Source organism: Pelodiscus sinensis, chromosome 1, assembly GCF_049634645.1.
Source record: "Pelodiscus sinensis isolate JC-2024 chromosome 1, ASM4963464v1, whole genome shotgun sequence".
In the NCBI taxonomy this organism is placed as follows: domain Eukaryota; kingdom Metazoa; phylum Chordata; order Testudines; family Trionychidae; genus Pelodiscus; species Pelodiscus sinensis.
In genome coordinates this window covers 181843314-181867081 of record NC_134711.1, presented here as the reverse complement: position 1 = coordinate 181867081, position 23768 = coordinate 181843314, and the positions used below count along the sequence as shown (strand labels likewise).

The 23768-nt window shown below is 43.1% G+C and overlaps 1 protein-coding gene across 8 annotated transcripts in view; it reads left to right on the top strand.

Annotated features, from left to right (window-relative positions):
* TIAM1 (TIAM Rac1 associated GEF 1) overlaps positions 1–23768 on the top strand; it is a 289451-nt gene that overhangs the window by 250008 nt on the left and 15675 nt on the right. For 6 of the 8 annotated variants that reach the window (XR_012897942.1, XR_012897941.1, XM_075910641.1 and 3 more), the window contains 5 exons: positions 194–297; positions 12542–12721; positions 13928–13996; positions 14691–14816; positions 22337–22445. Coding sequence is in view for 6 of the 8 variants with exons in the window: in XM_075910641.1 (XP_075766756.1) it covers positions 194–297; positions 12542–12721; positions 13928–13996; positions 14691–14816; positions 22337–22445 (588 nt within the window). In the remaining 2 variants the exon portion in view is untranslated. Of the gene's footprint in view, positions 1–193; positions 298–2695; positions 3248–6483; positions 8364–12541; positions 12722–13927; positions 13997–14690; positions 14817–22336; positions 22446–23768 lie in introns of those variants that run through there. The other 2 variants (XM_075910669.1, XM_025186131.2) reach the window with 2 other exon arrangements.

Sequence of the window (23768 nt, the reverse complement as noted above, 5' to 3'; positions counted from 1 at the left end):
CTATCCTCATGGGTCCAGGAGTTGGTGGCAGCCTTAGCTCTGGGACTGGGAGCCTCTTTCTGCCGGTGGTGCTTGCTGAGGTCGTTGCAAGACGAGATTGTTCATGAAAGCTCATTCATTGTTCACTGCATTAACTTTTTCAGATTCTACATAACCCTCTCTTTTGTTTCCACATACATGTCAATTTTGGCAGGGCACATGCTTTGCAGCGAACAAGACAGCTGTGCTGAGGCAACACCAGAAGAAGCAGAAATGCCTGATTTAGAGTCTTCTGATGAGACAGATAGGATGAGCAAGGTGAGAGATTTTCATTTTCACATTACACAAACCTAAAGCACAGTGGAGTCACAGCTCATATGCTGACTTCACAGCTGTGCATGATTAGAGCATCTTTCCTAGGAAAATGTTGATCTTTTAAGGTGTTTACAAGTGATATGGAGTGTAACAAAATTACAGCCTTGATTACAGCACATCAACACCTGTTGAGTAAGTGCTGTGTTTTTGATCCATGAGGGGTAAAGAGTAGACCTGGTTTTGGTCTTCTGTGATGTGTGATATAATGCTTTCATGTATTAAAATATAACTGCTCTATCACTTGCTCCCTGGGGGGTGGGGGGTTGAATGCAATTTCAGATTGATTTATCACCCTTTCCTCTTCTTTCTTCTTTAGTAATTTCCAAAGGTCTGAGGCACAAAAGTTAAATTATTACCTTAAATCAGTAGTATAGTTTACATCAGCGTTTCCCAAATTATGGGCTTACTGGGCCTCAGCATGGCTGGTGGCTGCCGGCAGGGCCGGCCTTAGGCCGATTCGGGCCCCGTGCCCCTGAACCCGGAAGTGCCAGCGACTTACAGAGCCTGGGGCCCTGCTCCACCAATATGTGGAGCTAGGTCTCTCCCCCGGCTCTACCTGGAGTGGGCCCAGACCCAGGGCCCGCCCTGCCCCCCCTCCCACCCTGCCCCCAGAGCGTCCCCACCGTGCCCGGCTCCTCCTCACCGCCTGCTGCTGCCCATGTGCGGCGTTGCACATGGGCGGGGAGGACGCCCGGACGTGATGTCACGGCCCGGGATTTTAAAACTCGTTGGAGGCATGTGGCGGGGCCACGCTGCCTCCGGGGCCTGAGCACGGCCTCCGGCCCTGCAATGTGAAAGGCAGAAGGTAGGGAACGGGCTTGGGTGGCGAGGCGGCGGAGAGGTGAGAGGGGAAGTCACCAGGGGACAGGGTGCAGGGGAGAGAGACCAATGCCAGGGGGTCAAGTGCAGGCAATGAGGGAAAGGGCAGGAGCGGAGATGTCAGTGGGAGAGGGGACAGGGTGATGCTGGGAGAGGAGAGGAGAGGGGAAGGGCATTGGGGGCTGGAGGAGGAGGTGCTGGGAGAAGGCTTGAAAGAAGGGGGGGTGGGCATGATGAAGACCAGGATGGAGCAAGTCATGTGTGAGGGCACAGAGGGCAGGAGGGGAATGGGGCAGAGAGTGGTGAGGGGGTGGGTATTAGGGAAAAAGAGGGCAAAGGGGGCAGGGGCAGTAAGGGAAGGGGGAGGCACCAGGAGGGTGCAGGGCTAAGGGAAGGTGCAGGTGTCAGGGGATTCTGGGGTGAGGAGGAGGGGAGAGCTGGCCACTGGAAGCAGCACTGGACGGGGGAATCGGGGCAGGCTGGGGAGATTGGGGGGCTGGTGGAAGCAGGGCTGCCAGGGGGTGCGAGGTTGGGGGCAGGGAGCTGGCCGGGGAAGATGGGGGGGGGAGAAGCGGCCGCCGGAAGGAGGGCTGGACGCGGGCAGCGGTGCTGGCCAAGGGACATTGGGAAGAGAAGCGGGGGAGAACTGGCTGCCCAGGAGGGGGTTGGGGGAAGTGGGGCTGGCCAGAGGCGCAGCGAGGGGAGCAGGGGGGAGGAATGAATTGACCTGCGGTGAGTGGGACTGACCCTGCCATATGTAGGTCTTGGGACGCTGCCCCCGTTCCTCCCTCCCTCCCACAAAGCACAAAGGATGAGTTAGTCTGGCCCGGGGATTCTATTGTCCCCCCCCCCACACACACCCCTCGAGTAGTTGTGAACTGTCTGGCTGGTAGACACACTCATGCACCTGAGCACATTTACTAGCCAGGCAGTTCGAAACTACAAACTGATACAACTAGTAATAATACAACTTACCTAATGAGAAAATACCAGATGTGTTATATGTCTGGTATTTTCTCAGTTTGTTTTTTGTGTGTTTATATTTTTGGGCTGCAAAAAGCAGTACTGAAAAAAAAGGTTTCCAACTAAAGTAAAATGTTTGGGAAACCCTGGTCTAACCAGCTTTCTGTCTGTCTTATAGTCCATTTATCAAATCCATATTCCTTAACTTGCTGGCAAGAATATTGTGGGTGACCATATCAAAAGCTTTGCTAAAGCTGGCACTGGGGGTTTTGGGAGGACCAGAAACAACTTATTTGAATATTCATCATTGATTAATAAATATGCAAATATGCAAATGAACATTACCGGTCTTCCAACAGTTCGTGAATGGATTTACTGGTCCCTGTGTCAAAAAGTTTGGGAACCTCTGGTTTACATGTTAGCAGCTTAAATGCAAAACTAATTATAGCCAATCTACCTGTGATTAAAGCAGAATTCTCCAATTATAGTTAACAGGCTGCACAAATGGATTGCTAATTGCTGTAAGGGATGTGTTCTGGCACGATTTGGCAGTTTGTCCTAGCTTTAGTTATAGTGAATATGCACAAAGTGATCTGTGGGGAATAGTGTTCTCTGAAGCTGAATCAAGTATCTAGGGTAAGATTGCTTTAAAAGGACTGGCCGTTTGTTATATTTTAAGCATTTGCTGCATAATTGATGCTGCGGTGGTAACCCAAGCTCTACAGAATTCACTGTGTAGCGAGTGTGGACTATATATTACTGATCTCACTGCTTCTATGCTTTCCCCCATCCCCCACCTTCTCGTCTATGTGTACACACGTGTGCATGTTTCTTATCATTTTGTTTTAGTTGAAAATGTGTCTTGGTGAGTCATGAAGCAGTCCCCAAATACTATTATTTTATCATTGTTGAAAGAAAGGAAAAGCCCCTGGCCTCTTGTTTCCTGATCCCTTATGTCATACTTGACTGTAGACTTTCCTTAGATAGCTAGACAGTGGAAGTCAACTAGGAGAAAGCATTCCCATGCATGAAACATATACTCATCTTACATGTAAAGCAGAAGATTATTTTTAAGCTTAGTTTCTAGATTTTCCTAGGGAATCACTTTATAGTAAGTACAAAATTATACTTTTCAAAAGTGGGGGAAGTACTTATGTATGTTTATTTTTAAATGCAATTGTGGATACCTGCATGATTTGTAATGAGGTCTGAAATGAATGCTTCTTTGCAGAAAACCAGTCCAAGTATTAAGTGTCAATTGCTAGGTTGGCTGTGGATACTCTTAGTGTGGCTGGATTTGGTGTAGCTTTTCAAAGTTTTATGTGTGAGTACCTTAGAGGTACTGACGCCCTATTTAACACCATCTTTGCATGAACCATCAGCTGTCTAAAGCAAGATATATGCATTCTGTGCATCAGCTGTGTGCTTTCATACGTTTCATTACATAAGGAACTCTGTTTCAGTAGTTATTACTCTTATGGTAAGAGCTGTAAGTAACTTGTACAGTTAATGAGCCCAGGCTTTCAGTGAGGTAGAAATTTCATGTTGTGTAAATTAAAAATGATTACCTGTTCTACATTTTCTCTTAATATTTGTAATTATGTAACTTTGGTGGAGAACTTTTGTGTTTTTCTGCTTTTGCTCCTGATTCAAAAAAGGTTCCCCATCCCTGCCATAAATAAAGACAATGTTGAAACCTTTTGTTTAAAAATGAAGCCTGTCCAGCAAGCTCCCAATTGGGGCCCAGCCCCCATCTGACTGCAGAGTCATAACACTCCTTCACCTCCCCACACACCAACCCTGAGCCCATCAGACACCCCCAACCCCCCTGCCCTGAGCCCCTCATATCCCACATCCCCAAACTCCTGCACCCCCATATCCTCAGATTCCTGCACCCCCACATCGAGTCCCTGCCATAACTCTCCTGCACCCCCCACACTCCAGCCCCCTGTCCTGAGCCCATTATACCCCCACATCCCCAAACTCCTACATCCCCACATCCCCAGTCCCCTGCCATAAAACTGACAAAAGACAGCCTGAATGTGTGCATGAAGCTGGATTTGACCAGTTATAATGTAAACTTCAAATGTGTGAAAAGATGCAGCAGCAGAAGTCTTATTAAATAAAGTCTGTGAGTACAATGTTTCATTTATGCTATTATTAATCATTATGTCAATTATCAATAATATGTTGTATATTTTCAGTCATGCAAATGGACAGTCTTATACAGCTCTTTGTTGATGACTTATTCTGAATTTTGATGCAGTTTGGTGCTTTGGTTTGAAAAGATTGCTGACCCCTGCTCTAGAAAGCGTGTTTTTTCCTAGTGATATTAAAGTAGTTCCAGAGTACACCCGATGTGAATTTCTAACAGGGAAAAAAACATGCTGGAAAAACTCCTAAAGGAGGGAATACACTTCATATGAGACAAAGGGCAAAAAGGACACAAGATTGCAGTTTGTTTGTTTTTGCATTTCCTAAGCAGGTCATGATTAAATGGGGAAGAATAGTACCAAAACCTCATTGGTTCAATGGAATTATCTCACTGCAAACAGCAAAAAATGGGATGTCTTAAAATTATGCCAGATAAATCAATAGATAATATATTTTACAGACAGTTTGTATAAGAAAAGGGAGGTGACTAAGAGGTCAGGTGTTTTTAATCTCTCTAGGTTTTATTTTGTTTTGTTTTGATTTTTTTGAGATTCTAATATTTCTTCTGTCTCGTAAAAGTTGACAGCCCATGCTCAGCTATCAGTTAGATCAGTATCTCCCAGTTCTAAAGAAAGTAAATAAGCTAGAAGTTTGCTATCTTTTTTTTAAAAAAAAAAAAAAGATCTTGCACTAGAGAAAAGCCAAAGCCCTTGAACTTCAGTGGATTGTGCATGTCCGTAGGCTATGTCCCCACTAGCTTTTTTGCAGGAAAAATTTCCTTAGGGAAAATGGCACTATGGGCAAATTTATATTTTGTTGTCCCTGGTGATTGTGGTGCCCCTCATTGTCCCTGGTCCCCCATTGACTCCTTAGGGTCCCCACACTTCCCTCCCCCTAACTCCTGTATCTCCTCTGAACCCATAACCGATGCACTGTGCCCTCTTTGCCCAAATGCCTGCACTGCCATGCTGTGCCCCTCACCCCTGCACCTCCATCCTCTGTCCCTAATACAGTACCTGCATCTCCTTCCTGCATCCATGTGCGGAAACTGATCTCAATGCACAAAGCAGCTGTTCCTTCATCCCGAACAGCCCATGGGGTGCACAAAAAAATGAAGAAAGAGCACAGTTGCTGATGCCTCAGCACAGCCCAGTTGGGGAAGTGACCTGATTGCAGGGAGCCCTGATGGTGTGGTTTTGGGGGGAGAGAGCGTGAACGGCTGAGTACACTAGTTCGAACTAGGGTAGTTAATGTAGGCAACCGGAGTTGCAAATGAAGCCCGGGATTTGAATTTCCCGGGTTTCATTTGCATATTGCCGGGTGCCGCCATTTTTAAATGTCCGCTAGTTCGGACTCCGTGCCCGCGGCTACACGCGGCATGAACTAGGTAGTTCGGATTAGTTCATGCCACGTGTAGCCACGGGCACAGAGTCCAAACTAGCGGACATTTAAAAATGGCGGCGCCCAGCAATATGCAAATGAAGCCCGGGAAATTCAAATCCCGGGCTTCATTTGCAACTCCGGTTGCCTACATTAACCACCCTAGTTCGAACTAGGGAGGTAGTGTAGACATACCCTAAGAGAGCAGTCAGGGTGAGGAACCTTCAGGATTGTATTTCAGCTTCAGTGCTAGCAAGGCGGCAGCCCCACATAGATCTCCCCAGCTCAAGTCACCCAAACATCAGCCTCTCTCCCCTCCAGCCACAGCAGACATGATGATCTCAGTCCAGAGTGGTTGGAGCAGTTCTGAGGAGAAGAGGGGAGGGCAGGAACACCAAGGGCTGCACACACAGAGCAAGGGGGTGCCCCTGCTCTGGAGGAGTTGTCTGCAGCTCAGGCTTCCCCAGTCCCAGTGCTGCTGCTCACTTGCTTGCCACCTCCATCAACCAGCTGCTCTCAGCAGGTCAGATGGGGATCAAAATCCTGCTCACAGCCAGCGCTGAAAGTCATTTCAGTTTCTTACAGGTACTGTTGTAGTGCAGTCCTTCCGGGGAGGGCTCTCGGGATAGGAGGTTGGGGGGTGATATGACAGTATCCAAAAGAAATTTAAGTGTGTGGTGGAATGCAAGGGGCTGAAGATAAGAGGTGGGGGTTAAGGAGGGGCTCAAGGCAGGAGGTGTGGGGGTGCCGGTGTCAGGGAAGGAGGCTAGGGATGTGATGGGGGGTCAGATCAGGATGTTGGGGGTGGAAGTGCGTGGGGAGGGGAGGAGGGCTGGCCCCTTCCTGCCCCTTTCAGGAGTGTGCAGCTCGTTTGTCCCCTGCCGTCCCCAGCCAGAGAGAGAAATGCAGCAAACAGTGCACTTTCCCCTTGCTCCCTGATGGGAAGGGGAAGAGCAAAGCAGTGTCCCCATATGAATCGGGGTGGGAGCACCCCCCCCCTTAAGGGCAGCAGGGGAGGGGCACGAGTTCGGGGCAACACCAACTCCTGTCACCTGCCTAACTGCTTAACAGGGCAGCCTGCAGGAAGCCCCAAGGTCATGACTGGGAGCACGCCTCTGCCGCCTCCTTGCTGGAGCTGATCACTGGGGCGCACTGGCTTGCTTTCACCTCTGCTCATGGCGCCCCCTTTGGTGGGCCACCCTGGGTAGAGACCCTCACCACTTACCCTGCTTTTTTGTCTGTTACAAAGTGTGAGTGTGGCCAGTGCGATGTCGGCAGCCACTCTCTTGCTGAGGTAACTACCACCACTTACTGGGGGTGGTTCAGTTATGCCGATAGGCAAGGCCTCTCCCCTTGGCATAAAGCGGCTACGTGGGAGACGTTATGGTAGCACAGCTGCAGCTGTACAGTTATCCTGCTCTAAGGTCCAGAGTGTAGACGTAGTCTCAGTTTCTAATCCAAGGTCTGTATAAGACTTAAATTAGTTGCAAGCAAAGTCTTTGTCTCTTTCTAATTTAACAGGATACCATGCAACTGACTTATTGGTGTAAGTGTTTATTTAACAAAACCGAAGCTCTGTAATTATCTGCTTATTTGCTTATTATGTATCAATATACATTTAACACACTGGGTCTGGAGACTCAGGCTGTGTAGAGATGGGTGCTCAATATTACAGATTGACAAAAACTTAAGTATTTGACACGTAACCATAATGACAGAGGATCTGATGTCATTTACTGTGATGATCAGGGCAGTAGTGCTTTGTTTAGGGATCTGCTACATTAATCACTTGTGGATGTGGTTAAAAATGATTTGAAGTGCTACTGGGCGTTCATTTCTTTTTTTCTAATTTCTGACTTGTCTCTTGAAATTAAAACAAATTACCTTTGCCGTTGTGCTTAAGGTACTCTGTGCTAATGACTGTGCATGCATTGCATTTATCAAAAGTGTTCTGTCAAGATGAATCTTTTGCAGCATCCTTAAGAAATCAAAAATTATCTATTGATAAAAATCCCTCAACACACATAAAAGTTGAAGTGAAAGGATTAATATGGGGACTTTAACAAAAAAAAGCAATTTAAGGTATTCCAATAATGACTAGGTTTTTAAAGTTGTCTAATTGGTGTATGTTGTCTGTCTTGATGCTGCTTAATCTTATGCAGTACAGGTTGTAGCCAATCAGCTGATACTAATCCACAGGCAATACTACATATTCCAGTGTCTGCTTCCACTCTTCATATTTCAGCCATTTCTTGCAGGAGTTCTCACATGGCTGTTTCATGAAAGAGAGTCTTCAGAAGTGACTTGACAAATTAGAGCTGAAAATTAAATTCTTACTGATTTATTGAAAGAACAAAACATAAACAAATGACTCAGGATCAGTGTCTTACAAAAGTGCAGTTGCTGCACTCTCATTAAAATAGAGGAGATGTTTTCTGTGCCTGTGTGTCAAGTAAGCAGCATGGAATATGAGGAAAGAACACTTGTCTGGAGCAGGAAAGAATTTCATATCAGCTGAACATGGAAAGAAATGTGGATGCCTTTTTAGCATATTTGTTACTGAAAATGCTGAGTAACAGAATTTTCACAACAATATCTTTCCAATGATGTCTGCTTTTTGGAGTGTTAAACGTAATCCCAGGAACAAAGGCATGGAGAGATCCTGCAGTTCTCTTTATCGTATGCTGCATTTGGTGAGCAGAGCTAATGTTGTGCAGTGGAGCTAGATTAAGCAATTAACTTAATGCTGTAGTCATTTTAAGAAGGTTATAAATGTGATACTAAGTGAACAGTGATGCTTGTGCCCGTTGAGGTGTTTTTTAGAATATGCTGTCTCCATAACATCTAAGGTCAAGCCATGGTGGGATTTGCCTGAAGTTTTGTGGGGGTTTTGGAGAACCGTTTAAAAAAATAAGTTAATTTGTCCTTGTATTGGGTAAAGATACTGAGTGTCCTGAAAGGAGAAGTGGTTGGTGCCCATGAAAGCTCATAGTACCATCTACATGTTTTGTTGGTCCTTAAGGTGCTGCTGGACTATTCATTGTTTAAGTTTTTCTTAAGTACACACTCACCCCTATATTTTTTTTTAAATGAGGTCTGGTAGAGGAAATTGCAGTCCTCTCTCAGACAACAAGCAGCCACACCAACAACTATTTAAATGATATCAACATTCTAAACTTTTGAGGAAATGCTCTTGAGCAGGAAAGATATGAGATTAGCTCACCTGCTGAGTTCTGTGCAGGATGGGGATTGGTTTTTATTTTATTGGACTGAAACAGACTTCGGGCCCAATTCTCCAAACCATTGTTTGCACCAGTAATTCCATCACAGTCACGACTTGGGGGTTACTTTTGTGAATGAAGGTTTGCAGGATTGAGCCCTATACATGATGCAGTAATTATCTTGACCTAAACTAACACACTCTGAACTGGTCTCTCATTACACCAGTAATGGGTAGGGAATAAATCTGGAACGGAAAGTAAAGGGAGCTGTATATCTATCTAAATTATTCTGTTCTCGTGCCTCTAAATCTATAGGCAATTTGCAGTGGTGACAAAGTATTTAAGAAGTTTAAGTAAAATGTGCACTGTATCATAACTAACACGACTTTGGTTTCAAAGTATGTTTCTGTTGGCCTGTTTTTTAGTTAGAGAAAGTAAATAGCATCATCAAATAATTCCTTTCTAAAGATGCATGCAAAAAATGATTTGATATTTCCTTGAGGCACAGGCATGAACAGGTTGATGAATGTCAATTGTATTGAGATTGTAATATGTCTGTTGCAATGCAACAGTTTTAAATATTATATTTTTACCAGATTGAAAATATAACTTGACATGCAAAACAGAAGTGCTGTGTGCTGACATGACTGATGTTTGTGATTGGTAATCTCAGAAAGCTTTCATATGGGAAGGAAAAAAGAACAAATCCAGGCTGTCTAAACTGCTTTTTATTGGAAAAGGTATGCAAATTGCACTCTGCAATTTGCGTACCTTTTTCCGATAGTTGCTTTTCGAAATTTGGCCCATCTATACTGGGCCAAATTTCAGAAAAACCTCCTCTTTCAGAAGAGCCCTTCTTCCTCATGGCACAAGGAAGACTGGGCTTCCGAAAGAGTGCATCTGCTCTTCCGCAAAAAAATGTCAGAAGAGCAGACACGTTCCCTGAACTCGGAGGAGTTTTTCCCGGATACTCTGGTATCAGGGAAAAACTTCGTAGTCTAGACATAGCCTCATGCATTATAGTGAGCCAATCTTTTGGAACAAAGAAATTGTTACACTACCCTCACGGAAATAATGTCAAACTAAGGCATTTAAACTATAATGAGCATTTAAAACTTAGCATTTCATTATATTAAAGGCTTTCCCTGTTCTTTATATAGTCTTGCCTTTCCAATGACTTAATATGAACAACTTCTATGAAAGGCATGATAACCCATCGTTAAAATGTTGCAAAAATGTATGAGGTTTAAAAAAAAAACAAAATTAGTCAACTTTATAAAAGTTTTGAAACTACCAAGACCTAAAGTTCTAGAACTGTAATAACTGTCACAAATGTAATTGACCCTTTGTGTCTGTTTATTTCTTACACTCTGCATTGCAGAATCATAGCTGTTATAACACATATAAATATTTTCTACAAACTTATGCATGCTACTGTCTTGATAGAAATAACATTTCCAAATGAGATGTAGAAATGGAAGCAGGTAAAAATCAAGTTTTGTAGATAGCTATAAATATACACGTAGGTCTTATGGCCCGCATTACAATAGTCTTCTTTTAATATAAGGGAAGTGCTATGAGGATTGGAGTGGTGGTACCCTAGTTTTACAGATGGAGACGTGAGACACACAGAGACTCAGGGCTTCTCTTCATTGCACTGTTAGTTCACAGGTAGACTCATAGACTTTAAGGTCAGAAGGGATCATTATGATCATCTAGTCTGACACCCCCCCCCCCCACACACACACACACACACCCCGCAGGCCACAGAATCTCACCCTCCCACTGCTAGAATAATCCTCTCACCTATATCTCAGATATTGAAGTCCTTGAAACGATGGTTCAAAGACCCCAAGATCCAGAGAATCCTCCTGCAAGTGACCTGTGCCCCATGCTACAGAGGAAGGCGAAAAACCTCCAGGGCCTCAGCCAATCTACCCTGGAGGAAAATACCTCCCAACCCCAAATATGGCGATCTAGGTAGCTAGCTAGAATGTGAACTGTCACACTGCAAAATAACACTTGAGTAATCCATTGTGTTTAAATTAGCAACAGTAGCTGAACCCTCACTGCATTGCTTGCTTGAGATCCAGCAGTTTGTAGCTTCAAACTACACTTCCTGGTGGGCCACTTAACTCAATGTGTAGATTTTTGTGCGCACACAAGTCAGATTGGGGCGTGAACTATACAGGAGAGATGATGAATCCTATAGTGATGAAAATGGTATAATTATACAATGCTTAATTTTTGTTTGAAGCTTATATAAAACATACCTCTTGCACAAGATTTAGGGCTTATGCACATAAACATATGGGCTGTGTCTAGACTGGCCATTTTTTCCGGAAAATCAGCCGCTTTTCTGGAAAAACTTGCCAGCTGTCTACACTGGCTGCTTGAATTTCCACAAAAGCACTGACTTCCTACTGTAAGAAATCAGTGCTTCTTGTGGAAATACTATTCTGCTCCCATTCAGGCAAAAGTCCCTTTTGCACAAAAAGGCCAGTGTAGACAGCTCAGATTTGTTTTCCGCAAAAAAGTCCCAATCGCAAAAATGGCGATCGGGGCTTTTTTGCGGAAAAGCGCATCTAGATTGGCACGGACGCTTTTCCACAAAAAGTGCTTTTGCGGAAAAGCGTCCGTGCCAATCTAGACGCTCTGTTCCGAAAATGCTTTTAATGGAAAACTTTTTTGTTAAAAGCATTTCCGAAAAATCATGCCAATCTAGACGCAGCCATACATACAAATACCTATAACTCTCTTTTTCAGAGCCAAAGGGAAATAGAATAGATGGGGGAGAACAGGCGTAATCCCTACAAACCGCCACTTTCTCAGGGTACACTCCTGCTCTCTCCAGCATCATATCTTGCATTAAATATAAAGGCCAATAAACCTGGCCTCTGAATTAACAATTGAACATGTTGAGGGCAGCTCCATTGAAAATGCCCTGCACGTAGCCCTTTTGTATTTAAATCTAGGACTGTTTCTTCAAGAGCCTCAGAGGATCATACTGTCCCAATTTATTCCAACATATTAAAACGATTCCCCGGTGAATTTAGTTATTCATATATTCAGGTTACCATTGTATTATTTATGTGTACAACTTGCCCTGTGGCCCAGTGATTCGAAAGGCCTGGGTTCCAGAACGCCACAGGATGTACTCCAGGCAACGCTTAGAGTTTCCTGGGAAGCTGGGGGCACCACATGGCACATTCCTGGAAGCTCTGAGACTTGGTGGGATGAGAAGCACCCTGGTCGAGGTGGGCCTGAGGGCCAGCTGCACTTGGTCCCACACCTTCCAGGAGTGTGGAGCCCCCTGCCCATGCCACCATGCCCGGTGAGGCTATCAGCTCCCCTAGTCTTGTGGTAGTGCTTAAAGGCTCAGGTTCCATACAGCTCCATGCTGTGTGCAATAATGACAAATAGTAATGATGTGTATGCTCAAAAAACTTTTGCCTAATTAAATATAATCAGCATGACCATCCAGGCCAGAATGATAAAATCTGAGATACAGAAGCATAGCACACTACTTAAAGTTGAATTATAACATACGATATATATGTGGGGGTATACAATTGTGGGATTATAGTCCAAATAGCTCCTATTTTAAAACAACGTGTGTTGTTGTTTGTTTGGTTTTTTTGTTGTTAAAGAGTACGGAACAAGTTGCTGCGTTTTGTCGCAGTCTACATGAGATGAATCCTTCCGATTCAAGTTTGCATCCTCAAGAATTTACAGGGCCTCAGCTGTCCACCATGAGACAACTTACAGATGCTGATAAACTGCGCAAGGTTATTTGTGAACTTCTTGAAACAGAACGCACCTATGTCAAAGTATGTTATGTTTTGTCTAAGTTTTTCCTTTTCTTTCCAGAGTTGAACTTCTAAAAAGTTAAAGCTCTGCAATATTTGTTTGTATCACAAATATAAAAAATAAGAACAAATTTTAATAGACTAGTTACATTTTACTGTTGGACTTCTCATCAATTTGATTAGGAACATCCGAAATACAGGCAGTCCCCGGGTTACGTACAAGATAGGGACTGTAGGTTTGTTCTTAAGTTGAATTTGTATGTAAGTCGGAACTGGCATCCAGATTCAGCCGCTGCTGAAACTGACCAGCAGCGGCTGAATCGGACACGCCTGAGGCAGAGCAGCTGGGGTGCTGCTGGGTTGGTCCCGCAGCGCTGCTCCTCAGCGCTACTGGACCAACCCGGCAGCACCCCAGCTGCTCTACCCCAGGTGTCCCCAAGTCAGTCGCTGCTGAAACTGATCTGCCCTGGGCTTCCTGGAATCAGCCGCTGAGCAGCTCTGCCTCGGGCTTCCTGTAGTCAGCCGCTGATCAGTTTCAGCAGCAGCTGACTTGGGGACGCCTGGGGCAGAGCAGCTGGTGTGCTGCCAGGTTGGTCCAGTAGCGCTACCCCAGGAGTCGGCGAGAAAAGCCTGGTCTGCTGGGGGGGGGTGGGCGTACTAGCTGCGCCCCCCCCAGCAGACCAGGGAGACGCGGGCGGCTGGGCCGCCAAGACGCACCGCGGTCCCGCCGCCCGCGTCCTCCGCGGCTTTGCTCCGCGTCTCCCCCCCAGTAGACCAGGGAGACGCGGAGCAGCTTTTCTCGCTGCGTCTGGGCGGTCGTGGCGCCTCTGGGCGGTCCCGCTGCCCGCGTCCTCCGCGGCGAGAAAAGCCCTGTTCGTATGTAGGGATCTGACGTAAGTCAGATCCACATAACCCGGGGACTGCCTGTATACCAGATATTTTCAAACAAACTAAATAACCAGAGTTTATTTGACAGTGGCATGAATTTTACTTATTTGGGATATAGCAAAATATTTTCAGATGAGATCACATTTTCATAAGTAATCTAATTGCATTTTTCGTCTTAATTTTTACTAAAATAGAATATACACTTATCTTATATAAGATAGATGAAAGACTTCAATTGTGTTTAGGAGAGGGTCTTTGTCATGGTAACACTTTGAGAGAGGTACTTGTCGGAATTGGCATTAAGGAGGGTTTTCTTTATTTTTATGTATTTATTTTAAGGACTTAAACTGTCTAATGGAGAGATACCTGAAACCTCTACAAAAAGAAACTTTCCTCACTCAAGATGAGGTATGGTAACTGCTGTCATAGTACTGTCAGATTTTGCTTGTTTGACTCTTATTGTCTGATGTAAAAGCCTTGAGGATTAAAATATTCTTGAAGTAAAATGGACTGATACTGACTCTAAAAATACTGATCATTATTGTTTGATCTTCTGATAACAGCCACACGGTACTGTCGGAGGCCAAGTCTATACTAAAAATTTAAATTTAAGGCCAAGTCTATATTAAAAAATTATGTGTATCTAGCTTACATCAGCATACAGCCACGGTTCAAAAATCTCTTGTGCGCACACATACTTGGCTCCATGTGCCAACAGTGCATGTCATCTCTAGGGCGCTTGTGTTGAGTTGTATTGTTAGTGTGAGGCATTGTAGGATGGCTCCTGAAAACCAGTAGTAGCTGACTTAGCAATGCAGTGTCTATACTGACAATGCATCAATCTAATTACTCAACTATGACTCTGTGCCACTGGGGGCACTAAATCAGCATAGAGAGGTACTGTACCTAAGCAGGAACCAAATTTATATGAAGATATTCCCACAGCAAGGTTGACGCAAGGCAGCTTACATTGACCTAACCCTGTACAGTAGACCAGGTTGAAGAAAAAATAAGCACTAACGTTCTGAAAACTATGATTGGCTGGAGAGTAATCTAAACTGAGGTTTTTAAGCATATTCAACTTTTTTTTCTCTTTTATTAGCTCGACGTTCTCTTTGGGAATTTGACTGAAATGGTGGTATTCCAGGTTGAGTTCCTGAAAACTCTTGAAGATGGAGTAAGGCTGGTGCCAGACCTGGAAAAGCTTGAAAAAGTTGACCAATTTAAGGTAAACATTTTAATTTTAAACTCAGGCTGTGTGTGTCTAGCAAACTTAAATAAGGCTTATGGCACACTTACTGTACAATATTTTTGCACTGTCAAAATGTACTGCAGTAGTCCTTTTAACCTTGTGACAAATCAGTTTGACTACAGTTCTTCTTACTTTGTAGGATTTTTACATGAACTTGTGGTTTGCTACTACCATGACTCTTTGAAAGTAGAATATCACACTGTACTTAGTGATAGAAATGTAGCCCTGTTAGTCTGGTCAAAATGCTTACATTTGACACTTTACGCCTAGGTCTCAACAAAGACACTAATTACCTTACCCATTACAAAGATAGCTTCCCCAATTATCACCGCTAATATCATTAGCTCTCAGACATTTACCTCCCCGCCTCATCCCCCTTCTGTTCTGAAATTTGATTTGTCCTTTTCATATGTGTTCATTTTTTTGATTGTATCCTTTGGTATATATGGTCATGCCAATTTTTTTCCACTATTTGATCTGAGGAAGTAGGTCTGGCCAATGAAAGCTCATCACCTAATAAACCATCTTGTTAGACTTTAAAGTGCTACACAGTCCTGTTTTTTGTTTACACTGTACTTAGTTCATGGTGCATTCAGCGTTATTGATCCGTGCCACTTAGCAAAAGCATGCAGGGGTTAGACATGATTTTTGCCTCATCGTTAGATCTCATGTTTCAGACTCTGAGGGAAAGCTAGTGACAAAAATATAATTTCATAAAACCTTTTAGTACCGACAAGCCTAAATTGCCAGTTCAGGGAAGCCACTGGGTTTTCAACTGTAAATTGTGTTCTGTACTCAGCAGGCTCTTAATGCACAGGTAGGCAGGGATGGCATGCACTTTCTAAATCTTAATTTCAAATATTTTAGAAGGATAGGAGACAACATTATGGGGATGGGGCTGGTTGCTAATGAATGAACCACTTTCAGTGGTGGTGGGCTTGTTCAAATTAACACAACCCATTGTCTCTCCTTCTGGTCCTTTTTGCTCATGTTTCAGTACTGACCTTGATATTAAGACATCTTGTCCTTTTGAATAGTAATCCTACTAGGTTTGCTTCTCCAGGAACATGGATTAATTGAAGAGCTTGTGCCAGAGGTCTCATTTAGTTTTGTTCGTGATTGCTTGCTTTAAATTGGCATTAGTCATACAACTTACCACTATGGTTCATCATTAGAAAATAATTTTGTTCTGTAACACTGTACTTCATAACAAGCCATATTGAAATGCGGTGCTGTGTAGTGGTGGATTTTTATTGCTGAGTCAGGGTACGTCTAGACTCAGCGCAATAGTCTGGACGCGCGGGTGGCGACATCAAAGGTATTTGTCGACCACCCAGGTAAGCCTCCTGGGATGAGGTTTACCTGGGTGGTCGACAAATACCTTTGATGTCGCCACCCGTGCGTCCAGACTATCCCGCTGAGCTGACAAACAGCTGATCAGCTGTTTGTCGGATCAGCACGGCAGCCATGTAAATTTAAATGAAGCGGCAATTATTTAAATCGCCGCTTCATTTTACTATGTCTGGTAGCCTAATCTACATGCCTCTGGCGACAGAGGCATGTAGTCTAGACGTACCCTAAGTCTTGTCTTCTGCCTGAAAGTCAAGGTCTTGCTAATGAATTAAAAAATGGTTTTGTACTGAAACAAATTTGCAGGATGTCTCCAACCTGTGTACTGTCATATAGGTCAGAAACCAGCATCTTCTTGGAGGCAGACTTGAGGCAGCTAGCATTCCATATACATGTATTGTCAGCACTGCATCCAGAGTATAGTTGCTTGAGTTTGGAGACAGTGACATTTTTACACAAAGATCTGCCTTTTCCATCACTCATTATATTGAAAAGCAGCATTGGCCAGCTTGCCAGGATGAACAAAAACAGCCCAACCCACCATACTATGAAACTCTCCAGACTGTATATGGTACCATCTGCTGGGCCCTCTGCAGTGCTTCCTCAGAGACGAGTCTGTTTGCAGATTTGAGCCAGATCTGAACTCTACTACACAAACCTAGTGTGATGCCATCAACTATGGTCTCCCTGGTTGCTACAGTGGTCTTTAGTATACTATGTGGCTACGTCTAGACTGGCATGATTTTCCAGAAATGCTTTTAACGGAAAAGTTTTCCGTTAAAAGCATTTTTGGAACAGAGCGTCTAGATTGGCATGGACGCTTTTCCGCAAAAGCACTTTTTGCGGAAAAGCGTCCCTGGCCAATCTAGACGCGCTTTTGCACAAAAAATCCCCGGTCGCCATTTTCGCGATCGGGGCTTTTTTGCGGAAAATAAATCTCAGCTGTCTACACTGGCCCTTTTGCGCAAAAATGACTTTTGCCCGAACGGGAACAGCATAGTATTTCCGCAAAAAGCACTGATTTCTTACAGTAGGAAGTCAGTGCTTTTGCGGAAATTCAAGCGGCCCGTGTAGACAGCTGGCAAGTTTTTCCGGAAAAGTGGCTGATTTTCCGGAAAAACTGGCCAGTCTAGACACAGCCTGTATGTTATAGTGTTAGATGCTTCAGTAACACACTCACAGGAATCAGTTTGGGCATTAAACTAATGGGGGAAGTGACATGAAGTGACAAAGAAATATAACATTGGAGAGGACTGTTATCAATATATTTTGACTCCCCAGCCCTCAATGTGAAACTCTGATTTGTTCTCTTTACACTGGACAGAGAGGGGCCACTTGAGTTAATCTTTTATGAAGGCATATGGGCAGGGCTCGCCGAGCTGCGGAGAGCCCCGCTCTCCAGCTGCACTGTTCGGTATTCTGTGCATGCGGAGATCGTCCGAACCCAGCTCTTCCGGAATGTAATCTACTCACCACGGGCGAGTAGATTACATAGATTGTCGAGCCCTGCATATAGGAATAAATTGCCAATATTATATTAACAGATCAGGTTCCCCAATTATAAAGTTAAAATTAAGGAATAACCATTGCTTTCTCCATGGAAGTCAACACTTTATGAATCCTGTAAATGTTGCTGCATAAGAAATTACACTCTTTGTGAAATTTAATGGTGCATATGGAATCAAAATTATAGGCTTAGATTTGGTAGAAGATAATTTAAAAATATTAACGTATCTAGCAGTGATGTTAAACCTCTCCACCTACTTGACACTCTGCAGAGGAATGGGGAAATAACTCATCCAGCACACTCTATTATCACCAAATACAGATAGGTATGATAGAATTTAAATTTTTAAAAATGTTTGATGGATATCTAATTTAAGCATTTGTTACAGTTTTTCTTTATTTCTCATTTCAGGTGTGCAAAATGAGTTTTAAGCTTTTTTTCTCCCAAAGATGACAATTTCTTTATTTAAACTTCCACCGCTGGTGTGGGAGGCAGGGTGAGGGGATGTCAGATAATTATATGATGACAGGCCTTGAAATTAAAAAAAACTGTAAATTTTATGTTCAAAATTTTAATCTTTAAATCAAACTCTTCTCAAACAGCATTTTTCTGAATTTACTTATCTGTAAATTTCAATCATCATAGATGGCAATACATTTTCATTAGTTTGTATGTACACTGTAAAGGGATGTTTAGGGACTGTAATAGAAGGGATAGTTTAGTGGTTTGAGCATTAGCCTGCTATACCCAGGTTTGTGAGTTCAATCCTTGAGGGGGCCTGTTTAGGGATGTGGGGTAAATCTGTCAGGGATGGTACTTGGTCCTGCTGTAAGGGCAGGGGACTGGATTTGATGACCTCCTAAGGTCCCTTCCAGCTCTATGAGATAGTAAATATATAAATGCCGATATGCCTATTTAAAAATTGAATCCTTTCAAGCCTAAATATGTCCCAAGGAAGAGGATTTTATGGGGAATAATGAAATAAATGGGACTTGGGAGCTATGTTCCCTCTAAGATTTTATATCCTGGGGTGGGTTGAATTTTCTTTTGGGCCATGTCAAGGCTGTTTCCCAATCTGAGAGCAGAAGATAGGGGCCCACAACAGACCTTAAATACCTTGCTACTATAGGCTCCGCTTACTAAAACTTCCCAGAGTCACAGATTCAGTGACTTTGGGAGGTAGCTGCCACCACCATGTGAAACAAGAACAACCCCTTTCTTCATAACCCAGGAAGGAAGCACTTGGACTTCTTCCAGAGTATCCCCAAGCTCTTTTACCACAAGAGAGCTTGGAAAAAAGAGAAACCAAACTGCAGCCTCTGGTAGCTGATCTCTCAGTCTTAGGTGTGCATACACAGACACAGACCTCCTGTTTCCTTCCAGGAAACAAGAATCAAAACATTGCCTTAAAAAAAGCAATTTCATTAACAAAACAAAAAGATATACTTGATAAAGCATACTTAGTTGCTAGGTGTTACAGAGCATCTAAGAAAAGAGCAGATTAAAACAGACATTAAGAAAATGATCTCTCTGGGCATAGCTTAAATGTGGGGAGGGAAGAGCACATGAATTTTACAAAGAGACAGTTTAGCAAACAGGAAAATAAAGAAAAATAACCTGATCACGACTAAATACACATTTTCCCTCTACTCATGATCCGTGCTGATCTGTAAATCAAGGCCCGGTTCACTCCCATGCCCAATATTCTCTGCAGGCATGGTAATTCTGATTACTGCATGTTGCTTCCTCTAGCCCTTAATTTAGAACTCACACAAAGAGAAACAGCTGCAGGTATCTATATGAAATCCAGATTTCAGCACTGTATCCTATTTGTTCTTCTGGTCCCATGCCAATACCCTTACTAGCTACCTCAGTTTAACTCTTTAGTTACTGGGTGCTGGCCAGCACTACTCCTATCCATCACAAGCAGGTTGAAATTTCTTATGTGCAACGCTAGTATTGAGGTAGTGTGTGGATGTGCACCCACCAATACTAACAAAATATATAAAATAAAATAAAATAATCCATTGTATGGAAGAAAATATATTAAAACAAGGGATAATTAACAAGGAGCAATGCTTATGATTATTTAATATGAAATCAAATAAAAAATTAACGCTACCCTTGTCTGAAGAAATGGATTGTGGCTGCAAAAGCTCATGATACCATTTATATATTTTTGTTAGTCTCTAAGATGCTACAGGACCATTGTTGTTGTTGAAGTTCTTTTTAGTTACAGACTAACATGGCTACCTTTCTGAGATCTTGGAGTACATGTATCAGCCTTTCTAACAGACAGATGCATGTTTCAAAGATCTTGCAAATAAATCGTCATCCTACAAAACAGCTAGCATCACACCTCGTACTTGCTACTTCTGACTTATAAGAGCCAGAACTCTATCAGATAGCAAAGATCTGGCCTTAATGTAATACAGTTTACCACATATTAATTAGTAAAACAGGATTTTTTTTAAAATAATTAAGATCAGAGTTTTAGATATCTGCAAACTCAAAAAAATTCTGTTAAAAGAATCTTTTTCTTACTCTTAAGCCATTAACACCTATGCAAACTTTGTTTGAAATGTAATCATGAAAATGTCCTGGCATCCCTCCCCCCTCATGCAGCCTGCTTTACAAGGGAACTCATGTGGTACTAAAAGACTACCCCTCCTTCCTTAAAAGCCTAAGATAACATCTACAGAACAAATTTACCAGAGGCTCCAGTTTGCACTGTTCCCAAGGAAACAAAGATTCACAATCATCTTACCCTTTAATCCTAAATCTTGTTTCACCTCTTACAATGTTTCCTCACAACATGGGGCTCTTGCCCTTCCCCCAAAAATCCTTACCCAATATCTTGAGTCAACCAGAAAACCACCCCCCACCCATTTGCAGTCTCTGGATATGTACATTGTGACTGTCCTGTTTCCTACAGCTAGAGAGGGAAGCTTTCAAAGCATGAAACAGAGAGTTAATAAGGAAGGATAGGCTAAAGTGATCAGAGAGATGGCCAAAACTGCAGGGTGTTTCCCATTTTCAGTGACGGGGCAAGGAGAAGTTTGGTTTTGCTCTCACTGGAGAACATACTGACTTGATTGTAAATGGGATGAAAGCACAGGGGAGGAGGAAGAAAGAAGTGCTTTTTTGTTACCATGGAGTGGAGTGGAAGGATGGTAAAGGGAAAATTTACAGAGGATTTCTGTAAAGGGAAATCCTGTCTTACTATGGCCATGGGATAAGAGGGAAGGTCCTTTCTTGGATTGGGAACTGGTTAAAAGACAGGAAACAAAGGGTAGGAATAAATGGTAAATTTTCAGATTGGAGAGGGGTAACTAGTGGTGTCCCCCAAGGGTCAGTCCTGGGACCAATCCTTTTCAACTTATTCATAAATGATCTGGAGAAAGGGGTAAGCAGTGAGATTATTATTTAGATTATACGTTTCTTGGAGTGGGACTTTCTTACTCTGTGTTTGTACAGCACAATGGGGTCCTGATCAAATAATAAGTCCCTGTTCTGAAAATAAAATTGTTTGAGGATGCGGTAGAGGAAACCAACTGCAATATACATAATATATGATCTCTTTCAAAGATACATATTTAACATTTGGTCTGTAGTAACTACAGCAGATTACAAGAAGCTTACTTTTAATGACTAAAACTTTGAAGTATTTACTTGGAACCTAAACCCATGACAAAGGAGAAATTAACACATAAAATAAACAATGACACATTCTAGAACAACAGCAATTTAAATAGGAAACAATTGGTTTTACAGTAGATTATAAAGAGCAGGTCAAAAAGAGTCTCTTACTCAGAACCTTGATGAGAACCCAGTGTAGGTGCTCAGGAGTGTTCTAACCATGGGTGAAAACTAGAGCCCTGCAAATATGCAGATATATGCTTTAGAGCTGCAGGTATCCATATCAGCAGATGTAGATGCACATATGAGCAACTCATTTTTGTGGCTATGAATGTGGATGTGAATGAATACAAATTTTGTATCTAGAGCACTGCAAATTTGTGGATATATACTTTATATCCACAGGTATCTGCATCCACAGGTGTCAGTGAAGGTATCTGTGCCTCATTTTTGCAGACAGATACGGATATGACTACAGATTGGCTACGTCAAGACTGGCAAGATTTAGCGCAAATACTCGAAACCCAAGAGTTTTTGCATTAGAGTATTTGAGTAAGAGAGCGTCTATACTGGCATGTGCCTTTGCACAAAAGATTTCCCACTCTCTTGCGCAAGAAAGCCTCGATGGCCATTTTAGCCATTGGGCTTTCTTGAGCAAGAAATTGATGTTACCTGTCTACACTGGCCTCTTGCGCAAGAACACTTGCGCAAGAGGACTTATCCCTGTGAGGGAGCATCAGAATATTTGCGCAAGAAGCACTGATTTCATACAATAGAACGTCAGTGTTCTTGCGCAAATACTCGCGGCCAGTGTAGACAGGCGGCAAGATTTAGCGCAAAAGCAGCCACTTTTGCGCTAAATCTTGCCAATGTAGACACAGCCATTTTGTATCTGCACAGAGCTCTAGTGACAACCATAAAACGTGGCACAGATTATCTTCTTTCTAAATGGTCTGATTTCAATAGGAAAACTAATGTTTTTTTCCTATTTAAATCCTAGAAAGTATTGTTTTCCTTGGGTGGATCCTTTCTTTATTATGCTGACCGTTTCAAGCTCTACAGTGCCTTCTGTGCCAGCCACACTAAAGTTCCAAAAGTATTGGTAAAAGGTAAGTTCTGCATGCTATAGAAAAACTTTTTCTAAACATTCTTTTGATGTGTGAAAACTGCCCTGGCACTACATATAATGTGGTCGACAGTGCAAAGGCTGAAGAATAGCCATGTGATGTCAGTCAGACAAAGCAGAAAAACTGACCACCAAAATGCAAACCAAGAATCCTGTCAACATTATGACAGTCAAAGCTATCCTAGCGCAGAGGGCTCAACAAGAACTTTATCTACGCTCATATTAAAGTGGTTTTTATAACACGCTTACTGGTGTAGCCTCAAATCCCCTTCCAGGATTGTGCATGCAGGATAAAGGGAGTTTGTGGGTTTTGTGGATGTGTTGGAGAAGTCAGTTCAAAGAAGTGTTCCTTTGCACTTGGAGCAAAGCCTATAATACGCACAGGGACTAATGGCCATGTACCACAGAAGGCCTGCTAATGCCCTACATTAAAACCCAGACCAGGAAGCTTGGCTTCACATAGCTGGAGTTGACTTACCTTAAGCCGGTTTGTTCCCATTGGCTTCTCTGACTCTTCATAACTGTGAGTACAGACCCTGGCAGGAGCTGCCCTTAGCCTTCAATTTACGGGTCTATATTTGACCCGCTAAATTGAAGGCCAGAAGATCGATCTCTAGAGCATTGCTCTGCTGGTAGGTATAGACGTGCCCAAAGAAACTTGGCTAGAACCTCTAAGAAGGGAGAGAAGGACAAGGTGCAGAATCTTCTTGTGGCTCTGCTGTGACTACTCTAAACTGGGTCAGCCTCGGCAGCCCTCCCCGCATGAGGTCCTGCTGAAGATCTCTAGCTTCATCCCACAGAGACTGGGATGGGAGTGGGCCATATCCACCCAGACTGAATTGGCCTCCTTCACATTGGTCCTCCGCATTGTAATGTAACACACCCATCTTTGCATGCGTGTGTATAAATCCCCATCAAACTGAAGATTCCACTTCATGCATCTGATGAAGTGGGATCCAGCCCATGGAAGATTATATCCAAATAAATGTGTTAGTCTTCAAGGATTCCATGTTGTTTTTGCTAAAACAGACTAACATGGCTACCTCTCTGAAACTTATCTCACGCTGAAGAGTTGCTGTGCCCAGAGAGCTGGTGAAGCTGCTCTTCCATGTGGCTGCTTCACGGGAGTGACTTTCACCTTGAAAGTGTTAATTTTAGTAGTGGATTCAACAAAGCATTGTGTAATTATATTTTTTTCCTTGGATGGTGGGTAAGCTAGCAGTTCCAGTTGCAGGAGCAGCATAATTAGAAAAAATATGCTCTTATTTTTCAAGGAATACTTGATATCAGATAAATAAGCCAGAAG